This window comes from Pelobates fuscus, chromosome 7 (assembly GCF_036172605.1).
Source record: "Pelobates fuscus isolate aPelFus1 chromosome 7, aPelFus1.pri, whole genome shotgun sequence".
Lineage (NCBI taxonomy): Eukaryota > Metazoa > Chordata > Amphibia > Anura > Pelobatidae > Pelobates > Pelobates fuscus.
The window spans coordinates 77,708,530-77,728,981 of NC_086323.1; the positions used below are offsets into that span (position 1 = coordinate 77,708,530).

General features: G+C 40.0%; 1 protein-coding gene across 2 annotated transcripts in view; it reads left to right on the forward strand.

Annotated features, from left to right (window-relative positions):
• Positions 1-20,452, forward strand: part of NEK7 (NIMA related kinase 7) — a 71,409-nt gene that overhangs the window by 39,021 nt on the left and 11,936 nt on the right. For both annotated transcript variants that reach the window (XM_063426106.1, XM_063426105.1), the window contains 3 exons: positions 1,798-1,906; positions 3,423-3,530; positions 5,811-5,905. In XM_063426106.1, coding sequence (XP_063282176.1) covers positions 1,798-1,906; positions 3,423-3,530; positions 5,811-5,905 — 312 coding nt within the window. The remainder of the gene's footprint in view (positions 1-1,797; positions 1,907-3,422; positions 3,531-5,810; positions 5,906-20,452) is intronic.

The window sequence follows — 20,452 nt, forward strand, 5'->3', positions numbered from 1 at the left end:
GAGCCCAACACGTTAAAGACAAGTGCTAGAAAACAGCAGAAGTTTTTTTTTTTTGTGTGTGTGTTGAAATATTAAGCCTTTCTAAATAGGTTGGCTTAGTAGGTGTTTGAGCGTGGTTTAAGGTAGAACATGTTGGAGATTGACCGGCAAGGCCATAGCTAAGAGTAAGGATTTGTGAACTGAGAAAATATGGAACTTGAGATCTCAAAGGACAACTGGGTGAAGCATGTCTCATTGCTTTTGAATTTTCTTCTGGAGGAGTTAGTGACTAGACTTTTGAAGCTACTAATAAATATGTTAAATTAAGAAGTTAAGCACCCTTCCACAACTGGGAATGTACCATCACACTTATGAATGTACTGCAATATTAATGTCCGACATAATGCATATTGACGTAGTGTTTCAGTTGCGTGAAGGAAGTAATCCAGACTAGCATATAACTGGATTTATTAATGGATTGGATGTGGAAGGTGAAGAGGCGATTGTAAAATAACAGTGGCAGCAGTTGGTTTGGAGATTACCATGTCTGAATTCTCACCAGTGAAGAAAAAATCAGATATTTGTAGTGATATAAGATTATCTGCTTAATAGTAATTGTGTTCTTTTAACGCTCTAAGCATTTTATGGGTTTGTCAGGAAAGGACGTGTTGATGGAGAAGAACCCTTAAGTCTGCTGTCAGGAGCAATAACTGGATTGTGTACAGCTATGAAAGCAGGATTCAGCTTTTTGTTTCTCATTACTTTTTCTATTGCTGTAAGGCGTTTAATATAATATTGTATGCGTTTAGATGTTTATAATATCTTGGTATGCAGGAAGGCTTGCTAGTCCAGTGCAGATCAGCTTGATGCTCACCATTATTAATAAGTAAAAGTATGCTGAATGTCTGCCTGCCTAAACAACGTCTCTTACAAGTTGTTTGTCAATATGTGGACACTGAAATTCCTTGCAAATTTCCATGAATTATCATACCATGTCATGCTAATCTTCAGCACTCTTATGGTACCATTCGTTGGCATTATGTCACCTGCTTCATATTCACATGCTTCAAGTTTCCCTTTAGCATCTACGCACAGCAATGGATGCCTGTTATACATTAATTTCAACACTTGGAGTCAGATGGCTAGGGGTCATCTGCTCATTCATTCTTCACATTCAGTCACTTTCAAATTAATGTCGATGTTTCCTCCGAACCCTCTCGGTTTCACCTTCTTAACGCACAAATACATCTATAATGCATGCACCTCTTGGTCCTGCCTTGAATATTGTAGCACAGCCTTGACAACATCACAACCTCCCGTATCCCTATAGCTATTGTCCCTGAATATAATGCCAAATGCCCTCTCTGCTCACCGGAACATGCACCTTTCTCTGCTCTTGTTATTGCTTCTCATTAATTCTTACAAACTTTTATTATGCTGCCCTTGCCTGGTGGAATTTCTTGGCTTTGTATGTTTCACCTGCAAGCCCCACAATTTAAACATAATCCAAGGTTATTAGACACAATGTATTAAAAAATAAGTACGTCTTGCTAAGAATTTCGTTTTTATCTCCCTGATTTTAAAGGAACACTTCATTCACCATAACTACTTGCGCAACTACCCTGCAACTTTGCTTCCTCCGAAGTTTCTGTGCATGCACATGCTATGAGAGAACTTGTACAGAAACTGCATGCATGCACTAATTTATTTAGACGTGCAGTACTGAATATGTGGATAATTTACTACCGTTTACTTTATTGAAGCATGCCACTGTCACTTAAACCACTGTAATTAACACTGTTTCTAATTGGATTTCAGCATTTCAAGAAACAGAAGAGGTTGATCCCAGAAAGGACTGTATGGAAGTATTTTGTGCAGCTCTGCAGTGCGCTGGAACATATGCATTCCCGCCGGGTCATGCATAGAGGTAACAGCCAAACTGGTATCACCTCACTTTTTGACCACACTGTCCCTCCATTCAGTGTTTAAACCTTTTTTGCGGAGTTGAACACTAAATATGTGTTCTAGGCCACCCACAGCCTGGCCCGTACTGGAAGTATGTCTGAGACAGAGATTGCACACTTCCTTCTAGCTATACCAAGTCATACTTTAAGTACATGCTTTGATAAACTGAAATCAGTCGGCAGACACTCTCAGCCAATCACACCCACCCATTGTTGCTCAGGCTAATAATTCCTGTTCTCAAGCAGCACAGAGGAGATGAGCTGCTGGCCACTCTTATTTAGCATTAAACTGTTTAGCTCTGAATGGAAGGACTTAAGACACTATAACCACTTCAATGCGATAAAGCCGTGACAGATTCTACAGTCTCCTTCATATAGTAGTACTACTACTATTATAATTTTCTCAATATTCTATAAAGTAAATAAATTAATTTGTCCTGTCTAGTTCCTTACACACAGGCATATTTCGTACGTACGGCATTATTTAAGGAATGTCCGATCGCATATGTGCTTGTATGGCATTTTTCTGTTAATGATCAGGCATGAACATAGCATCAAACACAAACGTTCTGTGGGTTTAAGTGTGCTTTTATACTTGCCTCCAATGCACTACTAATCTCCGTATTTGCTTCAATAGCTGATACCGAAGGGTATAGAGTGAAGCAAATACGGAGATGAGGATGGTCACTTCCAGTGATATCCCAACTCCACTTTAAAATATTTCGTATTGCTTTGTGCGCTCTGTTCTTTGAATTTACAGCAAAGACAAAAGGTTGTGGTAAAATAAAAACATTGAAGGTGTAATAAATAGACAGAATGTAAATAAAGAGGAAAGAATGGGATGGGAGAAGTGAATCTTATTGCTGGTGGAATGGATCAGATATTAGAGACTGATCTGTATTATTAAATAAAAGTAATATTGAATTTTCTTTTTCTCATCTGAGGGATAATTAATCCAGTTCCTGTGTTTGCAATCAAGGTTGTATGGTCTCATTATCAGCTCATTGTGTTCATACGTATACCTTGCATGAAGAAACACCCAAAAATCTGTAAAATAAAATAAATCTTATTTTTCATTTTAAACTTGTATTTAATATCAAATCAAAATGTTGATAAACTCTCCTTAAGGGGAAACGCCTGCCATATTTCGATTAGGTCTAAAATGTTCCCATAAATCTGCAGTGGAGCTTGTTTCCTATGCTGTTACTGGTTCTGTTTATGATCCTGATCCCTACATAAGAGGAAGCAGAGCAGCAAGTGCCCTGGAAATGTTTCTAAGGAGGAAAAAACAAACTGCTGGAATTTGGAAGAATGTCCACTGAAGCCAATCATGATATGCATTGTGTTCTAGCAATAACAAACACACACAATAAATACATTTTGTGTATATATACACCAAAAAAAAAATGCCAATAAGGGGTGTCCCCTGCTGATTATGTTTGTTTTGTCTGGCTGACTGACCTGCTCTTTCTCCTCCAGATATTAAGCCAGCCAATGTGTTTATAACAGCCACAGGCGTGGTGAAGCTGGGGGATTTAGGCTTGGGCCGCTTCTTCAGCTCCAAAACCACAGCTGCGCATTCTTTAGGTAAGCCGTCCTGAGAGGCACGGGACCTGAGCCGGTGTTTTACTGCCCTGTGTGATACCATGTGTCAGCTGTGAAACCCACGGCCCCCTCCGGAAAGCCTTATTAACCTGTGTCGGGGCACACACTATTAATTTCACGTAGCTTTCAGGAGTTTCCTGTTATGACGACCTCTGACCCTGCAACTGACATTAAAAGAGCCCGCTGCCACCATAACTACTGATTATTTATTTTATGGCAACATCGTTAAAATTTAAAGGGGAGAAATTCATGGGACTAGCAGCGGAGGAAGAAAATGTTGCCAGCAGTGATTTGAAAAAGAATTACAAAGGCTTCATAAAATAGCCTATTTTAATTGGTTCAAAAATGTGACACTTCAAATGAAATTTGGTAGCACCCAATCCCCCGTTGTGTAATGTCTGTTTCAGAATTTTTTTTCAATTATTATTCAACTGCGAAATGGCTAGTGGCTAATTTGGTGGAACTTTTGAGGATTTGCTAATTTACTAAAATAGTGACTTATTCATGATCCTTTGCAGTTACGTATGGATAAGGGTCAAGCAAATGAAAACTTAGAATGGCACAATATTAACCTAAAGGTACTAGTTGAATGTTTGGATACTGTAAATTCCATGAAGTTTTTATATATACATTGTGTGAATGCACAGTAATAAACTCCAGCTACGGCAGTGCATTGAGATGCATTGTGGCATGGGATGTATGAACATCTCCTTGCACAAATACAGGAGCAAAAGTCAGGCAATTATGTCTGTTAATCTGTTAATTCAATGACAAATTTGCAAGCACCACTATTAAATTCAATTAAGAAACGTGCCTTATGTGAACTTGTCGTCCACACATTTATAAATGACTAGTGGCCAAATGTAATTTAAGGTGAGTGATGTTCCACCAAGCTGGTGGAAATAATATGCAAGAAGAGTTTTAAGTCCAGAAAGACCAGTTTTCATAAATCAATTTGTTCTTGCTATTGAGCCAGAAACAAAAGGACAACCTGGTATTAATTGATCTTGTGTCAATCTGACTCCAGTGGAGAAAAATGCGGTTTACAAGAATATGGGCATTGAATTCTCCTCGGGTGGAGAGTGCTCTGTCATTGTAACATTCTACATCCAAATTTGTAACATGGCTGTTTATCCCTTTCTACCATCATCGACACTTACATTTATTTCTCTATTGTTTTGAAAAACACTCCTTTTCTGCTTTGGTGTTTTTTTTTTTTTTTGTTTTTTTTTTAAATGATTTGTTTTTCCTTCTTACTCCTTTTTTTTGCTTAGCTTAAACACCTTTTTATAATGAATATATCTTTATTATATATGTTACTTCATATAGTGATGTTGCATATATGAAAGGTACACTGGAGTAAGAGGGAGTTCTGGTTTGTCTGAAGCGGCTGTGCAATATTGAACACCTCTAGTAACGAAACTCTAGTCACTTTTTTTTTTAATGGCAGGTTTTAGAAACCTTTATATGGTTGGTTGTCCCCCCTCTGTCTCTACTTTATTTGGCTTTATATCAGTATATTGATATATTTTGCAGCTTCTTTTTTTTTTTTTTTTTAAATGTTTTTAAATCATTCCAAAAAGTTATTTTTTATTTATTGTATTTTATTATTTTATTTACAATCCGTTTTACTGGCACTGCAGGTCTCCTCTCCCTCCCACCCACCAATCCCCGGTTACTGAAGGGGTTAAAATCCCTTCAGTCACTTACCTGAGTCAGCGGCGATGTCCCTCGCCGCTGTCTCTTCCTCCACACCGCTCCTCCTCTTCATTGCGTCGGCCGGTTGGCGAGACTGATACCGCCCACTGGCCGAGGAGACCTAATGTGCATGCACGGCAATGCCGCGCATGCGCTTTACGTCTCCCCATAGGAAAGCATTGAAAATTAATTTCAATGCTTTCCTATGGGGAAATGAGCGACGCTGGAGGTCCTCGCACAGCGTGAGGACGTCCAGCGATGCTGTAGCAAAGATAATCTGTGCTATGAAGGAGGAAGTGACCTCTAGTGGCTGTCTAGTAGACAGCCACTAGAGGTGGAGTTAACCCTGCAAGGTAATTATTGCAGTTTATAAAAAAACTGCAATAATTACACTTGCAGGGTTAAGAGTAGTGGGAGTTGGCACCCAGACCACTCCAATGGGCAGAAGTGATCTGGGTGCCTGGAGTGTCCCTTTAATGTTTCCATACAGAACTGGTTGATGTGATTTACTGTATGTTCTCTTCTCAACACGCTTTAATTTTTTAAACCCAATTTTCCTTTCAGTTGGCACCCCTTACTACATGTCACCGGAGAGGATACATGAGAACGGATATAATTTTAAATCCGATATTTGGTCTTTGGGATGCCTGCTGTATGAGGTAAGGATGTTCAATAAATATGTAAATGAATGTAGGAAGAGGAGTGCAAATGGCTTCTTGCACTCATAGAACAGGTTGACTCATTACAGTAATGTGACAATTAATACACCAGTGGTTCTTAACCATTGGATTGTTCATAGCACTGGGCCCCCATGCTATTTCTATGGATCCACAATGGTTCAACAAACTAATAATATTAATCAATACTAATTGCAACGTGTTTCCCTGTGACATGGGAAGAGTCTAGTGAAGTTGTTTTGCCAAATCAATTGCTAATACTAGGGCTCAAAATGTCACATCTTACATTACTAGTCAGGCATACAAGTTACTTGTCACTACAAGCCTGCGAGATCCATGGTACATTAACCAGAGTTTATAATCACTAGGGCTGAATTTGTTCTCGCTAGTGGAGAACACAGCAAATTTCAATTTAGTTTCAGTCAGTCTTTTGACTAAAAAGTCGTATTTTAATGCATTTAGATGGGTTTTAGCCTAGTTTTAGTCGACTAAATCTCCAGTAGACTTTAGTTGACTTGACTAAAATCTATTGCGTTTAGTTAAAGCCTCTCTCTTTCTCTTTTGCCCTTTCACTAGCCTGTCTGTGTCCGCCAAGCCCATCTAGGTCTTTCTCCCGAGCTCTGGTTCTCTCTCTTCTGCCCCTTCCACAGGCCCTTTATGCAGTGTTGATTTTGGCGGCATATTTCAATTTAGTTTAGTCAGTCTTTTTACTAAAATGCCGTTTTAGTTGTATTTTGGTCATCTGAAGTGTTTTAGTCTAATTTTATCCAACTAAACTCTCGAAATAATTAGTCGACTACAATTTTACTAAAATTGTTAGTGGACAAAATTAACACTGGTGGAGAATGCATATTTTGGACCCTGCTAATATTATGTGCATAATATTAATCGCTGTCAAAAATAAATCTTTAAAGGAATGTCACTTGCACACTAGTGTGAAAATAAAGCTAACTGAAGGACTTGGTAATACGTTTTTAATTTTTTTTTATTTTTTATTCTTTATTTTGTAGTGCGTTGCATGTTAACAAGGAAATAAAAACACATTGCAAGTCGTATCGTAAGAGTAGGAGCAAAAGTTTACAAGACATATCTGAGATACCGCACAGGTTTTTGTTTTCTTTTGTCAAGCAATAGTTAAGGCAGTGTGCTGCATATAACATTCTAGCGTCATCAATACAGGGAGTGCAGAATTATTAGGCAAGTTGTATTTTTGAGGATTAATTTTATTATTGAACAACAACCATGTTCTCAATGAACCCAAAAAACTCATTAATATCAAAGCTGAATATTTTTGGAAGTAGTTTTTAGTTTGTTTTTAGTTTGAGCTATTTTAGGGGGATATCTGTGTGTGCAGGTGACTATTACTGTGCATAATTATTAGGCAACTTAACAAAAAACAAATATATACCCATTTCAATTATTTATTTTTTACCAGTGAAACCAATATAACATCTCAACATTCACAAATATACATTTCTGACATTCAAAAACAAAACAAAAACAAATCGGTGACCAATATAGCCACCTTTCTTTGCAAGGACACTCAAAAGCCTGCCATCCATGGATTCTGTCAGTGTTTTGATCTGTTCACCATCAACATTGCGTGCAGAAGCAACCACAGCCTCCCAGACACTGTTCAGAGAGGTGTACTGTTTTCCCTCCTTGTAAATCTCACATTTGATGATGGACCACAGGTTCTCAATGGGGTTCAGATCAGGTGAACAAGGAGGCCATGTCATTAGATTTTCTTCTTTTATACCCTTTCTTGCCAGCCACGCTGTGGAGTACTTGGACGCGTGTGATGGAGCATTGTCCTGCATGAAAATCATGTTTTTCTTGAAGGATGCAGACTTCTTCCTGTACCACTGCTTGAAGAAGGTGTCTTCCAGAAACTGGCAGTAGGACTGGGAGTTGAGCTTGACTCCATCCTCAACCCGAAAAGGCCCCACAAGCTCATCTTTGATGATACCAGCCCAAACCAGTACTCCACCTCCACCTCCACCTTGTTGGCGTCTGAGTCGGACTGGAGCTCTCTGCCCTTTACCAATCCAGCCACGGGCCCATCCATCTGGCCCATCAAGACTCACTCTCATTTCATCAGTCCATAAAACCTTAGAAAAATCAGTCTTGAGATATTTCTTGGCCCAGTCTTGATGTTTCAGCTTGTGTGTCTTGTTCAGTGGTGGTCGTCTTTCAGCCTTTCTTACCTTGGCCATGTCTCTGAGTATTGCACACCTTGTGCTTTTGGGCACTCCAGTGATGTTGCAGCTCTGAAATATGGCCAAACTGGTGGCAAGTGGCATCTTGGCAGCTGCACGCTTGACTTTTCTCAGTTCATGGGCAGTTATTTTGCACCTTGGTTTTTCCACACGCTTCTTGCGACCCTGTTGACTATTTTGAATGAAACGCTTGATTGTTCGATGATCACGCTTCAGAAGCTTTGCAATTTTAAGAGTGCTGCATCCCTCTGCAAGATCTCACTATTTTTGACTTTTCTGAGCCTGTCAAGTCCTTCTTTTGACCCATTTTGCCAAAGGAAAGGAAGTTGCCTAATAATTATGCACACCTTATATAGGGTGTTGATGTCATTAGACCACACCCCTTCTCATTACAGAGATGCACATCACCTAATATGCTTAATTGGTAGTAGGCTTTCTACCCTATACAGCTTGGAGTAAGACAACATGCATAAAGAGGATGATGTGGTCAAAATACTAATTTGCCTAATAATTCTGCACTCCCTGTAGAATAACTTTAATTTTTTACAGTTCAGAAAAAGTCATGTCAATACAATTCTATGGGACATAACTGGACAGTGGTGAATGCTGGGGGGGGATCCTGCCTTTTGGTTAGTTGAGGGTAAGGAGAATGGGTGGCGTGCTTTGCCTCAGTAGTGGAGAGCCATCGAGAGGCAGCTCCTATGGAGTCCATACAAGCGTGCATTGGTAGCCCGCAATATGAAATCTTGGGCGGTAGCCCTGTGAGTCCGTCTACCTGGGGCACTTAAGATGGCTCTAGTGCTGTCTTTGCGCAAACGTGGCAAATGAATAAGTTCGGGCAGTTAATAGCTCTATGACCCCAGAGCTTTGGGGGGATGCACAAAGGAACCAACTTGGAGCACCACATGAATTGTGTCAGGTGAATACCGCTGTGAGCGTCTGATAGCGGTGAGGCAAACATCGAACATAAAAAGAAGAAAAAGGAGTATAATCGATAATAAACTGAGGCATAGTAATTAAGCATATGATATTAAAATAGACCATGGTTAGGCCTGTGGCAAGGTAGGTACAACCCCATTCAGAGGGTGATCAGCCCGGGGCTGAGAAGCCCGATGGGGTGAACACAGCCACATAGTGTTGTTAGAGGCTGTAGTGGCCGAGCGTTCCAGTGATCGCATGAAAGTCTTTGCTTCAGAGTGGGATGTCAGTCGGTGTCTCTAGACAACCTTTTCGGCTATGAGAGCCCTGGGATAACCACATTTGTAGGAGATAGATGCAGCTCGCAGGCTGGACGTCATGGTCTTCGGTGTTGCATGCTATTGCAGGGTCGGTTGGCTCAGATCCTGGTAAAAGGTGAGTGAGTTTCTCAAACATATATGGCACTTGATCCCTGGTGGTTTTCAGGAACACCTCCTTGTCACCTCGGAACCTGAAGCACATGACATCTCTAGGTGTGTGGGACTTAGCGTGTGTCTGGCCTGGTAGGCGGAAAAGTCCCTAAAGTTGAGTTGTGGTCCCTTTGCCTGTTTAGGTGTTAAAGCTGTAGAGAGCAGCCTCCTTACAAATTGTGGCAGCTCAGCCGCAGTGTCCGGGATCCCCCTGTACCTTCAGGTTGCGCAGCCGGTTGCCAGGTTCTCACAAGTAGAGTGGAGGTAATTTATTTGCGTCCTAGAGGAGTCTTGTTGAATTTTAAGGTCGTGGTTCTCCTCTTCTATGACCTTGATTCTGCCTGTCAGAGTGCCCAGGTCCTCCCGAAGTACTCCTATTTCAGGCGATGTAGACCTTTAGGTCTGAGACCATGGTTGCAAGGTATGACTTCGAAGCCAGTGAGGATTCTGGCTGTCGCTGGACCTGTCCCCGGTATTTGCGGGGTGGAGATGGAGCTTCCAAGAGGTTGAGGTCCTCTTCGTGAAATATTGGCAATTGGCGGCGGGAGCTAATGTGGCTTGTGTCCGCTTAGCTCGCTGGTCAGCTCCGCCTTTTAGCAATTGGCGGCGGGAGCTAATGTTGATTGTGTCCGCTTAGCTCGCTGGTCAGCTCCGCCTTTTAAATGTAAGATGTTGTTTGGTGTACACGATTGTGCACTGGCATTCAGAACTATACACTTCCTTCTGTACGGATTGCTTGGTAAGTGTGATTCTAGTATGAATATCTACATGGTACAATTGTCATGGAAACCAAAGTAATATTGCTGCCTTTTGCTACCCATTCGGAATACTGCTCCAGAATTATTATTCATACATAGCCACTACTGTTTTCAAGTATACGCAATACTGTATTGGGATGGTCATGTAACTTGTTTCCAGTTGTTTGTTACCACTTGGTTACTGGAGAAAGTTTGCTGTAACACATTGATCTGCTATTTGACTTTTGTTTGCCACACAGAAAATAGTGTCAAACGTTGATTCTGTTAATGTTAATGTATTTTCTCCAAAGGAGATTGATGAGCCATTAAGATCTGTTGTAGAAACGTAGCTTTTATTTTTGTAACTCTGTTGTCAAAATCTGTTTATTGTAGACTCAAAAATGTATACATCGGTTTTGTAAATCTGCCTGGAATTACATGGGTTATTGAAGCTACCTTTCAGTACTAGGAGTGTTTGAGCCCAATGCTTATAATGGCCAAGAAAAATTTGGGAATACCTTTAAGGAAGGAAGGCTGTGAATTAAAACAAATGAAGATTCTGGACATGGTCAGGTCCACTGCAGGGCTATTCCAAACAAAAGCCTTGAACTAAATAATTGCTAATGATAAAAAGGAGGGGAAAAAGCAATGGGAAACAGAGCATAAACAGTGTTTGTGACACATAACATTGGTTATCTTACAAACGTTACCCTATTATATAACAGTAGATGGGTAATCATCCATTTACTGAAAGGGAAGCTATAGTCACGGAAATAACCATTATCTCTGGACTAAGATTCTTGTAGAGCGAAGAGATCACGGTCCACCACCTATTGCTCTGTAAAGTTAAGTTAGTCTACTCGCCCTTTCTTCCAGCACTTGGACTCCTCTACTGAAGCCTCCAGATCCTTCTTCTCCGGTGAAGTGAGCATTCAGGATGACATCACTCGTGATTTCCTCCAAGCCATTGCTTCTTATAAAGAATAAATGGATTGAAATTAGGCATGCGCGGCCAAACGCTGCACACAACACTGTAATCAGCAGTATTTGATTCCTGGACAGAGTCTCACTGTGTTCTGAAGGAGAAAGTGCCTCTAGTGGCGTCAGAAATTATTTAACCCTTCAATGTAAATATTGCAGTCTTTAAAAAAATCAAAAAGAAAAATCACATGACCACTTCATTGACGTCTTGGGTGACTTTAGTGGTTTTTAAAAATTCTTATCCCTAACGTCATTATTGAACAAAAAGATGATGCTAAAACACAGATTTCCTAGGTTAATGTTGGCCTATGTGGACATTCATATTGGTTTAAATACCGGTAGTTATTTAATCGGGTATGACATACTTAATTAGTATATTTTAAAGGTAACAGCATGTGTCCTACAATGGTTTTAAAATGTGCAGGTCCATAAAATAAAAACAAAAAAAGCATGTCCTTACATGCACATTTTATTAGGGTGTGTCTGGATCAGATAAATGGTTTTATTTAATAAGTGCTGTATATCAGAATAGGCAGTTTACAGCAGAAGACAGTGCTGCATTTTTAACATGCAAGAACCAAGAATGCATAGGCACACATTTAGAAAGCGCATCCTAGGTAAAGATCTGTGAGTAACTGTAGTCCTAGAAGATAAAAAAAAAAAAACCCTAGTAAGATGTTGGCCATTAAAAGCCTTTTGAGAGTAAGGCTAACACAGAAAAACAATGTGTATATTTTAATTAGGGAAATATATAGAAATATGACGACATGGTAATTACAAAATAAATTACCATTGACCAACAGGAATGACAAGAAGACACAGTGTGAAAACTTCCTCCGCAAATAGCTGTCTGCGTTTATTAGATTTACTGTAACATAATTTGTGCTCTTCCAGAATTACAATATTTTTTGTTTGTCTTACCTGATTGTCAAGAATGTTTCTTTTGCTAGGGATGCTTACTGGTATTACCTTTTTAACATACCGGAAAGACCAGAAATATGGTTATCCATTTGTTTGCGGGTGTGACTCGCTGACTATTCTACATAAATTGCTGCCTGGCTTGGTTTATTATATATAAAAAAAAAATGTTCTAATGAGTTTTATTTACTTTATAAGAAACTATAGCCATAAAAGCACATATATGTACTCCTGTAAATTACTGCTTCTTCTATGGGGTCTAGGTGGGAGGGGGGGGGTAGGGCAGTAGGGTTTAGAAGAAATGGAAGGAGGACTGGATGTGTTTTACAGAGTAGTAGTCGTGTGGCAGAAGGTGTACTTGTCTAGAGATGGAGCTTGAAATGCTACCCTGTTTAGAGTGTTGATATCTACATAGCAGATTGAGCGATGGATTGGGAGGTACAAGAGCAGCAACGTGATGAAGTGTGACATCATTTCATTGCTTGGGAATAACATATTGTTGCTTTGCTAACTGTAACAATAAAAACAAAAATGTTGTCCGGTTGGATGATTGATTTTGGAGACATTTCTAGATTTTTAGAACTACTGAGTGGTTAATATTAGACCAGGAGAAATAAAGGTATTTTACTGTGCATGCTACTTCTGCCTGGGGAATGTTACTGCACCCAGTGAGCGAACTTGCAGACCACAGTATTCCGATCCCGGAGGCCCACCACTGAAATATCATCGTTTCTCAGCCAGTCCTTTGTTTGTCTGACTATGTCGTAGGGAAATTTGAGGCACTCTGTTGTTAATAACCACAAACTTCAAAAAAAGTATAAATAAAGCAAATGACCACTGCATTTAGGTTCTGTTATAAGAGGATTTTGTAAAACTTAGCCTTTATTTGCTTTATACACACTCCCTAGAAAATGTGGTGGGGGGGGGGGAAGGAATGAGTATGGACTCTTGGCACTGTGTAATTAATTGCAGGTCTCATTATTTTGGTCAGTCTGGTACCTTTGCAAATTGGCAGCTCCCTGGTTGTAAGATGGGCTTTCTGTTCTATGAAGTCTTTTCATGCATACCAGTGATAGTACATAGCTGCCTCTGTGATCATCTGTATATACTTAACAATGTTTGCTTTCCTGCTAGTAGTCTAATTGACCCTTGGACTAAAGTGCTTCTCTTTTAATCTTCAATTATGCTTTCATCTTAATTAATTGTCTTTTTATATATTAATTCTTGTTTGCGCTTCAGCTTATTAGTAATATTCCTGGTCCTTTTTATTTTCCATTTTATAATGCACATGCAATTGAAGAGGTCATGGTGTCCAAAAATTCACTTTGCACTCAAGAAAATTAGACCTTTTCTTCCATATGAAAAGAGCGGTGCTGTTTTTTTTTTTTTTTTTTTTTTTTTTTTTTTTTTTTTTTTATTCCCACAAAGTTGGAATTAATGAAGATGAGGACATGGTGAAAATTGCAAATGCAAAATTTCTTTGTAATTAAATAAGGCCCTCTAATTCTGGTTTTAATTGATATGCAAACGAGCAAGCCTCAATTAGGATGGAGATTAATTTTTAGAACACAGACCTTTACATGTGAAAATAGGTATTACATGCTATTTTTTCCCTTTTTCTTATTGTTAAGCACAGCGACTGCATTCTTGACAAGGTTGTAAGTTGGTGGCTTTTCAACACAGCATGCTGAGAGAAAGCAAAAGCGAGAGAGAGGAATATACTGCCACCAGCCTTAAAGACAGACTGTGGGATCCTGTCCTTTCAAGACACCCCAGGAATACTAATCAGGCCGCGAGGTCAGAAGAGCAAGTCAATCATTCCCCAAGATCGGCTCAGTGTGCAAGATCAAATTAGCCTGAAAAATTCAGCTGCCGAGAGGAGAAATAGGGGGGGGGGGGGAGAGATGGGGGGAGTTGAGGTAGAGTGGAGGAAGGTGGGGGGGAGAGAGAGAGCGCAGCTGTCAGAGAGAAGTCGGGAAGATACACTAATGAAGCAGATGAATAGTGCATAAAGCTTCAAAATAAAAACAGGACAGTTGACATTTTTCATCTGTCAAAGCAGGAGATGCATGAAAATATACTAGTCGCGGTTGGCTCCTCCGGGGGACGTTCTGCGTGTTATTTTATTATTTTTTTTTCCTTTCCACCTACAACGTGTGACATTAACCTGTTCGATGACAAGCGCCCTTCAAGGCATTATTCACTATTGGGACACTGCAAACCAGAGAGAAGATTTAAGAAAGCATCTTGCATTTTTTATAGGCCACTTTCCTGCATAGTGGGTTACATTTTTTTTTTTTGAATGGCTTTTAGCAGGCATGGGTTAAATGGCATAGAGCTGCACAAATGTTGGCTTATATTTGTATTATCTAATATGATGTTGCCTTTCTTAATGTTGCAAGTTTGGTTCGTTTATATTTATACGTGTCAAATTATGTCTAACAAAACAGTATAGTAAATAGCTGTGTACAATATCTAAATGCTGGAGAAGAACTTTTCAGTGGTTGCCTATAAAATACTTTGGTTAACAATATAAATTATATATATATATATATATCCATGTGATGTATAAGCAATTTACTGCAAGGTTTTGGACACCTACCATATTACACTGATTTAAAATTTATAAAATCCACCCTCTCTGTGTGTTTTTTTATGAAATGCATATACACAGGGTTCACTTTACCTCTATAGATCAAGGTTGGTCCCATTTTGTCTCCATGACCGTCTGATTTTGTTGCAGTTTAGTTGCAGACCTAACCTTTATTAGGGATTTTTGGTCATGCTGACTTGCTTCTGCAGCACTTCCTTATTCAGGATTACATTGCCCCATGATGCTCTTGGGAAACACATGTGCACTAGGTCTGTTGAACAAAAATGCAATAGAAGAGCATTTGTAATCAGGCATTCCTTTAGTGTTACGATGTGACACTGCATTGTGGGTGTCAATGTACTTGGGGAAAAGCCAGGAATTACAAATAAATATAATAAAAACACATAACTTCGTTAGCTAAAGGTTGTATAAAATTTTAGTTTTATCATCTTTAAATAGGATTACATAGCTCCTGCAATTTTTAAAAACTGTACATTCTGGCTATGAAGCTCCCATTCCTCCTGAAACGGAAGGTGCTTTATTAGATTGGTATATGGGGGCTCTCCAGTTATTAGAGTAAACTAAGCAAAGTAAAGGGCAATAAATATACAAGGTCTGTCTGGAAAGTATCCATTCGTGTAATATGAAAAGTAGACATTTATTGAAGAAGATCCAACTTACAAGAACCGTTGTACATAGGACAATGACACCTCAGTCCCCTTCAAAGTAGGCACCTTGGGACCACATACAGTTCTCCCCTCAGCTGCCTCATTGTAGTTACTTGAATCTCATAGACGATCTTAAATCTCTTCCCTTTCAAAGGTGATTTTAGATTTGGGGCGCCAAATCTTTGGCCATCTTTGAAGCGCTTGTACCTCACTTTTGTTTGCCCAACGCTCATTACATCGTCCCCAAAAGCCTTCTGAGTCATCCAAATAGTTACCGCGGAGGAATGTCGAGGCTTAAACGGACTCTCCAGTGCCAGGAAAACAAACCGTTTTCCTGGCACTGCAGGTCCCCTCTCCCTCCCACCCCCATCCCAAGTTGCTGAAGGGGTTAAAACCCCATTCAGTGACTTACCCGTATCCAGCACAATGTTCCTTGGCGCTGGGTCAGGCTCCACCTATGCTCCTCCCGTGCACGGGCTTTAGGCCTCCCCATAGGAAAGCATTGAATAATGCTTTCAATGCTTTCCTATGGGGATTTCGGCAACGTGAGGACGTCCAGCGTCGTTATAACACACTTTTCGTGTTTATGAAAACTGCGATAATTACACGCGCAGGGTTAAGGTTAGTGGCAGTTGGCACCCAGACCACTCCAATGGGCAGAAGTAGTCTGGAGTGTCCCTTTAACGCAAAATTTGATGCAGACCCGTTGCTCTACTCAAGTCATTTTGATTGTGACGGCCACAAAGTACACATGCTCACTCAACGGCGTCTAGCTCCCCCACTGACTAGTATAGTGAAGTTGTCGTTCACACATGCGCATTCCAGTCCACTCTCCCTGGCGGCCAGATTACATCGCGCAGACCTTTCTCTTTATATTAACAAGGGCTGGACAGACCATGTGTAAACATGTGTTTGAATTAGCCTGTTTCAAAGTATCCTTTTATGAATAACTGGTACATCATGGACACTGTACATCATACCCAAATATTAACAATATTTGGGTATGCTATGCCTGTCAAATTAATCACATCACACAAATTTTGCAATCCTAAAATTGTTGACTTCAAGATTTATTACATCAAGTGCACCATGGTCCTAAACAGTGTTTGTTTGAGAATGTAATTTTTCTGTCCGTTTGAACAAGTGTGGGAATTCTCATCAAACATCTGGCATTAACAAGATGCTTTGAGGGTTTTGATTGTTGCTCATTTCTAAACATTTGGGCTTTGTGTTTATTTTCCCCAAACTCTGAATAGTCGACTGTGGTAAGGTAACTAGAACTATTCCCATTTTTTAATTTGTCACATTAGCTAAACTTCCTGACTATGTATCCATACTTTGTGTATACAGCTTTATACATCTATATACAGTGGGAAAGGGAATTTCTGTAACTTAAATGGAGGTATAGAACACAAATGGCTACTGTAACGCATATGATGAATGATCAACTTTTTGCTTACAAGACATTTTTAATGCTTTTGAAGGTTTAATATGCATGTAAATCAATGGGACACATATATGGGTAGAATGGATAGTTTTTCATTTAATCAGTTGTGGCTGTCTTGCAGTAACTTCATCTTTGAAGAACAGATCCCTTTCTACTGGCAGTGAATGGCAAATACTGGTTCATGTAACTGGAGCTGTACAAAATAATTTAATTTCTTCTGCAGCACTTCCTTATTCAGGATTACATCGCCCCATGATGCTCTTTGGAAACACGTGCACTGGGTCAGTTGCACAAAAATGCAATAGAAGAGCATTTGTGATCAGGCATTCCTCTCAACTGTAGAAAGTAATACTGACTTCCTTTTGCTATTTATCAAGCCATGTCATCTGAGTTCTCTTTATTTCTTCTCTCCTTTTTTCTTTCTTTCTTTGTATGATTCCTGTACAATGCTTACTACAAGGAGCAATATATTTTCTCTGTGCAACAGAGCTCTGCTCCCCTAGGAAGGTATAATGGAGCTGGGGATGATGACCAGACTATCATTTATGTATCTTAGTACAGTATTACTTCTCAAATAGTTGGGGAGGCTTTCAGTGGAATAACTTTGTCGTAGATTGCACCAAATGCTTTTAATCTTTACTTTGAGTCTAAAGTAGAAATGATGGGTGTTTGGTAAAGATTATCTACAAGTAATCATATGAGAACTCCAGTCTCGACTGGCCAGCTATTAGTAAACATATTAAATAACTAGTCATATTAAGTAATTTACCAGCCTTATACATGCGGCTCTAACAAAAGCATATGTAATGTAACATTGTACCCCTCAAATATGTCTGCCTGTTTCTTTAGGTTTAGAGCTTCCACTGCCTGGTGCTTGCTTTGTGCTCCATTACTGGAACTTTACTCGGCATCTGATTTTTTGATCTTTGACATGGAGATTGCACTTCATTGTGTTGAGATGATAGAGTTGGCATTGAGTTTGTGTTGTCAAGTCAGTGTCCTTATCTGCCTATAAAATATATTTCAGGTTGTTCCCAGATAAACCTTGCTATTCATTACAGAATGTGGTATATCCAATTATTATGTAATCCTCGTTTTAGAAGACTGGAGGGTGGGTAGAATTGTGTGCTCCCTTTCCTCTTTAAAAACTGGAATTGCTGCTATAAACTATAATGTCCATATACAAAACAAGTCTGAGAATGATGGGTTGCAGCAAGAAAATTATGACTGAAGCGTAATAATTGCCAGCAAATTAGTCTGAACACTATTATGATGAAATTAAAAATTATCAATTTTTGGGGGGCGGGGCCTGACTGGCAGGCTGAGCGGATGCATGCAGGGCGAGCTCCTCACCAAAGCCTGCAAATTAAGCGCATGCTACCTCAGCCATACTAGCGCACAAACAGGTCAAGAGCACCCTGAGGACCTGGGAGACTCCAACGGTACCAATCTTGACGCTGTCCTGACCCGGTACACCGGACGTCGGCTTCTTGCGGCCCACAAGCCTGACTGGCGTCGGAGGGACGGCCGCTCTCCAGGCGCCACATCTTGTACCTCACAGCAACACTCCCCCGCCTTCCCCCCTCTGGACCGGGGGGGTCATCCCGGTCACAGGAGACCACGCATTGCTACTGCACGCGAGTGCCCATGCGGCTCCCAAAATCGCGGCGCCCACAGCTGAAACCCTCCTTGCCTCGACCCTGAGCAAGCTGGATGACATTCTTGCCAAATTCTGGGCGACAATAGAAGCAAGACAAAAGCATGTCCACACCCTGGAAGCACCGATATCAGAGACTCACACACCTCAAACCCCCTCGCCCCCCTTGACGAAAAGAAAACTGAGGCACCGGAGAACCCTGATACCTGCAAGGCGGAGGCCCAAGAACCGAGGTACATCTAAGCACCTAGGGCCCAACACCCTGAGGGTAAAACCGGCAGCCAACTGGGGCCTAGCCAAGATACAGAGACTGGGGATCTTGAATAGCAGACCTCCACAAAATAGCTCCAGCCACGCAGATGGACCGCTTGAATGCCTACGCAACACGCGCCACTCCATGGGGAATATGCCCCCGACAACCCGGGAATCCGACAACCCGGGAATCGGATGATAGGGCAAGAAACTCAAGGAGGCATTTGCATGTCTCGCTCACCAAGCGGTGGACTCCTGTATTTAGCACAGAAGCAGCTCACTCATGATTAAGACAGCTCCCTTTGTTTGTTTATTTTTATTTCGCCTAGCATAGCACAATTAAAATTCACAGCATAGACCAGACATACTGCACTAAATGCATAACACTGTACAATCAGATACAAAGATAAAAGTGTTTAGCTATGATCTGTAATGCAATGTCCCAGCCTCACCGTTAACCTTACTGTGACTAATAGGTGAAACATATCTGTGAATCAAACTACTGCTTTCCTTTGTTTTTATAAGCGCAAGTTATTAAACAACCTCAGTCAATCTACAAAACACAATACAAAAAATAATTATGTAATCCATAGCATTTAATCAAAGCTATTTTCAATAAACGGAAATTGATTAACTGTTTGTAAATTCTAAAATCCTGTACTATACAGAGTTTGTGGAAGGTATGCAATTCTTCCTTTAAAAGCTATAAAATAATCTGGATTGTCTGTGAAATTTCATCTACTCTCTGCTCTGGTGGGAGTTCATGGCTGAAAATATAAAATTCTTCTAGATTTGCACCAATTGCCAGAAATGAAACTATTACTTTAATTACTAAATTATTGGTAGTCTACATGTGGAGCAGACTTACTTTGTTATGGAATCTTTAGGCGGAGTTTTTGTTCCATGATTAACTGTGTCATGCTAAAGAAATGAGAATTTCTCAGCATCTCCATTCAACAGGATACACATGAGTTTTTATTAATGAATTAAGATGGCCAACAGTGCTGGTACATTTTTCTCTGTCACACCAGCTCTGATTACACCATCCGATTGCTTTAAGTCCAATATATATTTTTTGCATATTATTTTATACAGTATGCATTACCCATTATTCACAAACACTAGAGAGGATTAGTTATTTCCCTTCTTCCTTTTGTGTATTGAGGGCTCAAGGTTTTTACATTTCATTTCATAAAAGGCTGCAGAAATTCATGATTTAATGAATCCCATTTTTTTTTTTTTTTGCAAAATTACTTAGCACGTGTACAAAAGCTTGGCAATCTTTAAAACCTGCGCGGTTTCATCCCTTTCTAATTTCAGTTTGTGAACTGTGTGTTTTAAAGAAAAACTGGTACCGTTGTGTGCACTGTTTAATATGGTAGCCTTTTCATTTTCACACCTGGAAATATCACATTGAGGACAATGCATGGCTGCATATGCTCTGTAATTGCATAAATAAAAGAGAACTATTCCTTCATTTCATACAATCTTTCACTGTCATCTGATACAATGCACAGCTTCATGTCTGTATAAAATCTGTTTGTTAATATGTTTAGAATGTTAAGCAATGGTACAAAGCAAATCTAACCCTTTGGGTGACTGATACATGACCAATACATTAATATGGGTAGCCGGAAAGTGTTCCTTTAAATACCCAATCAATGAACAG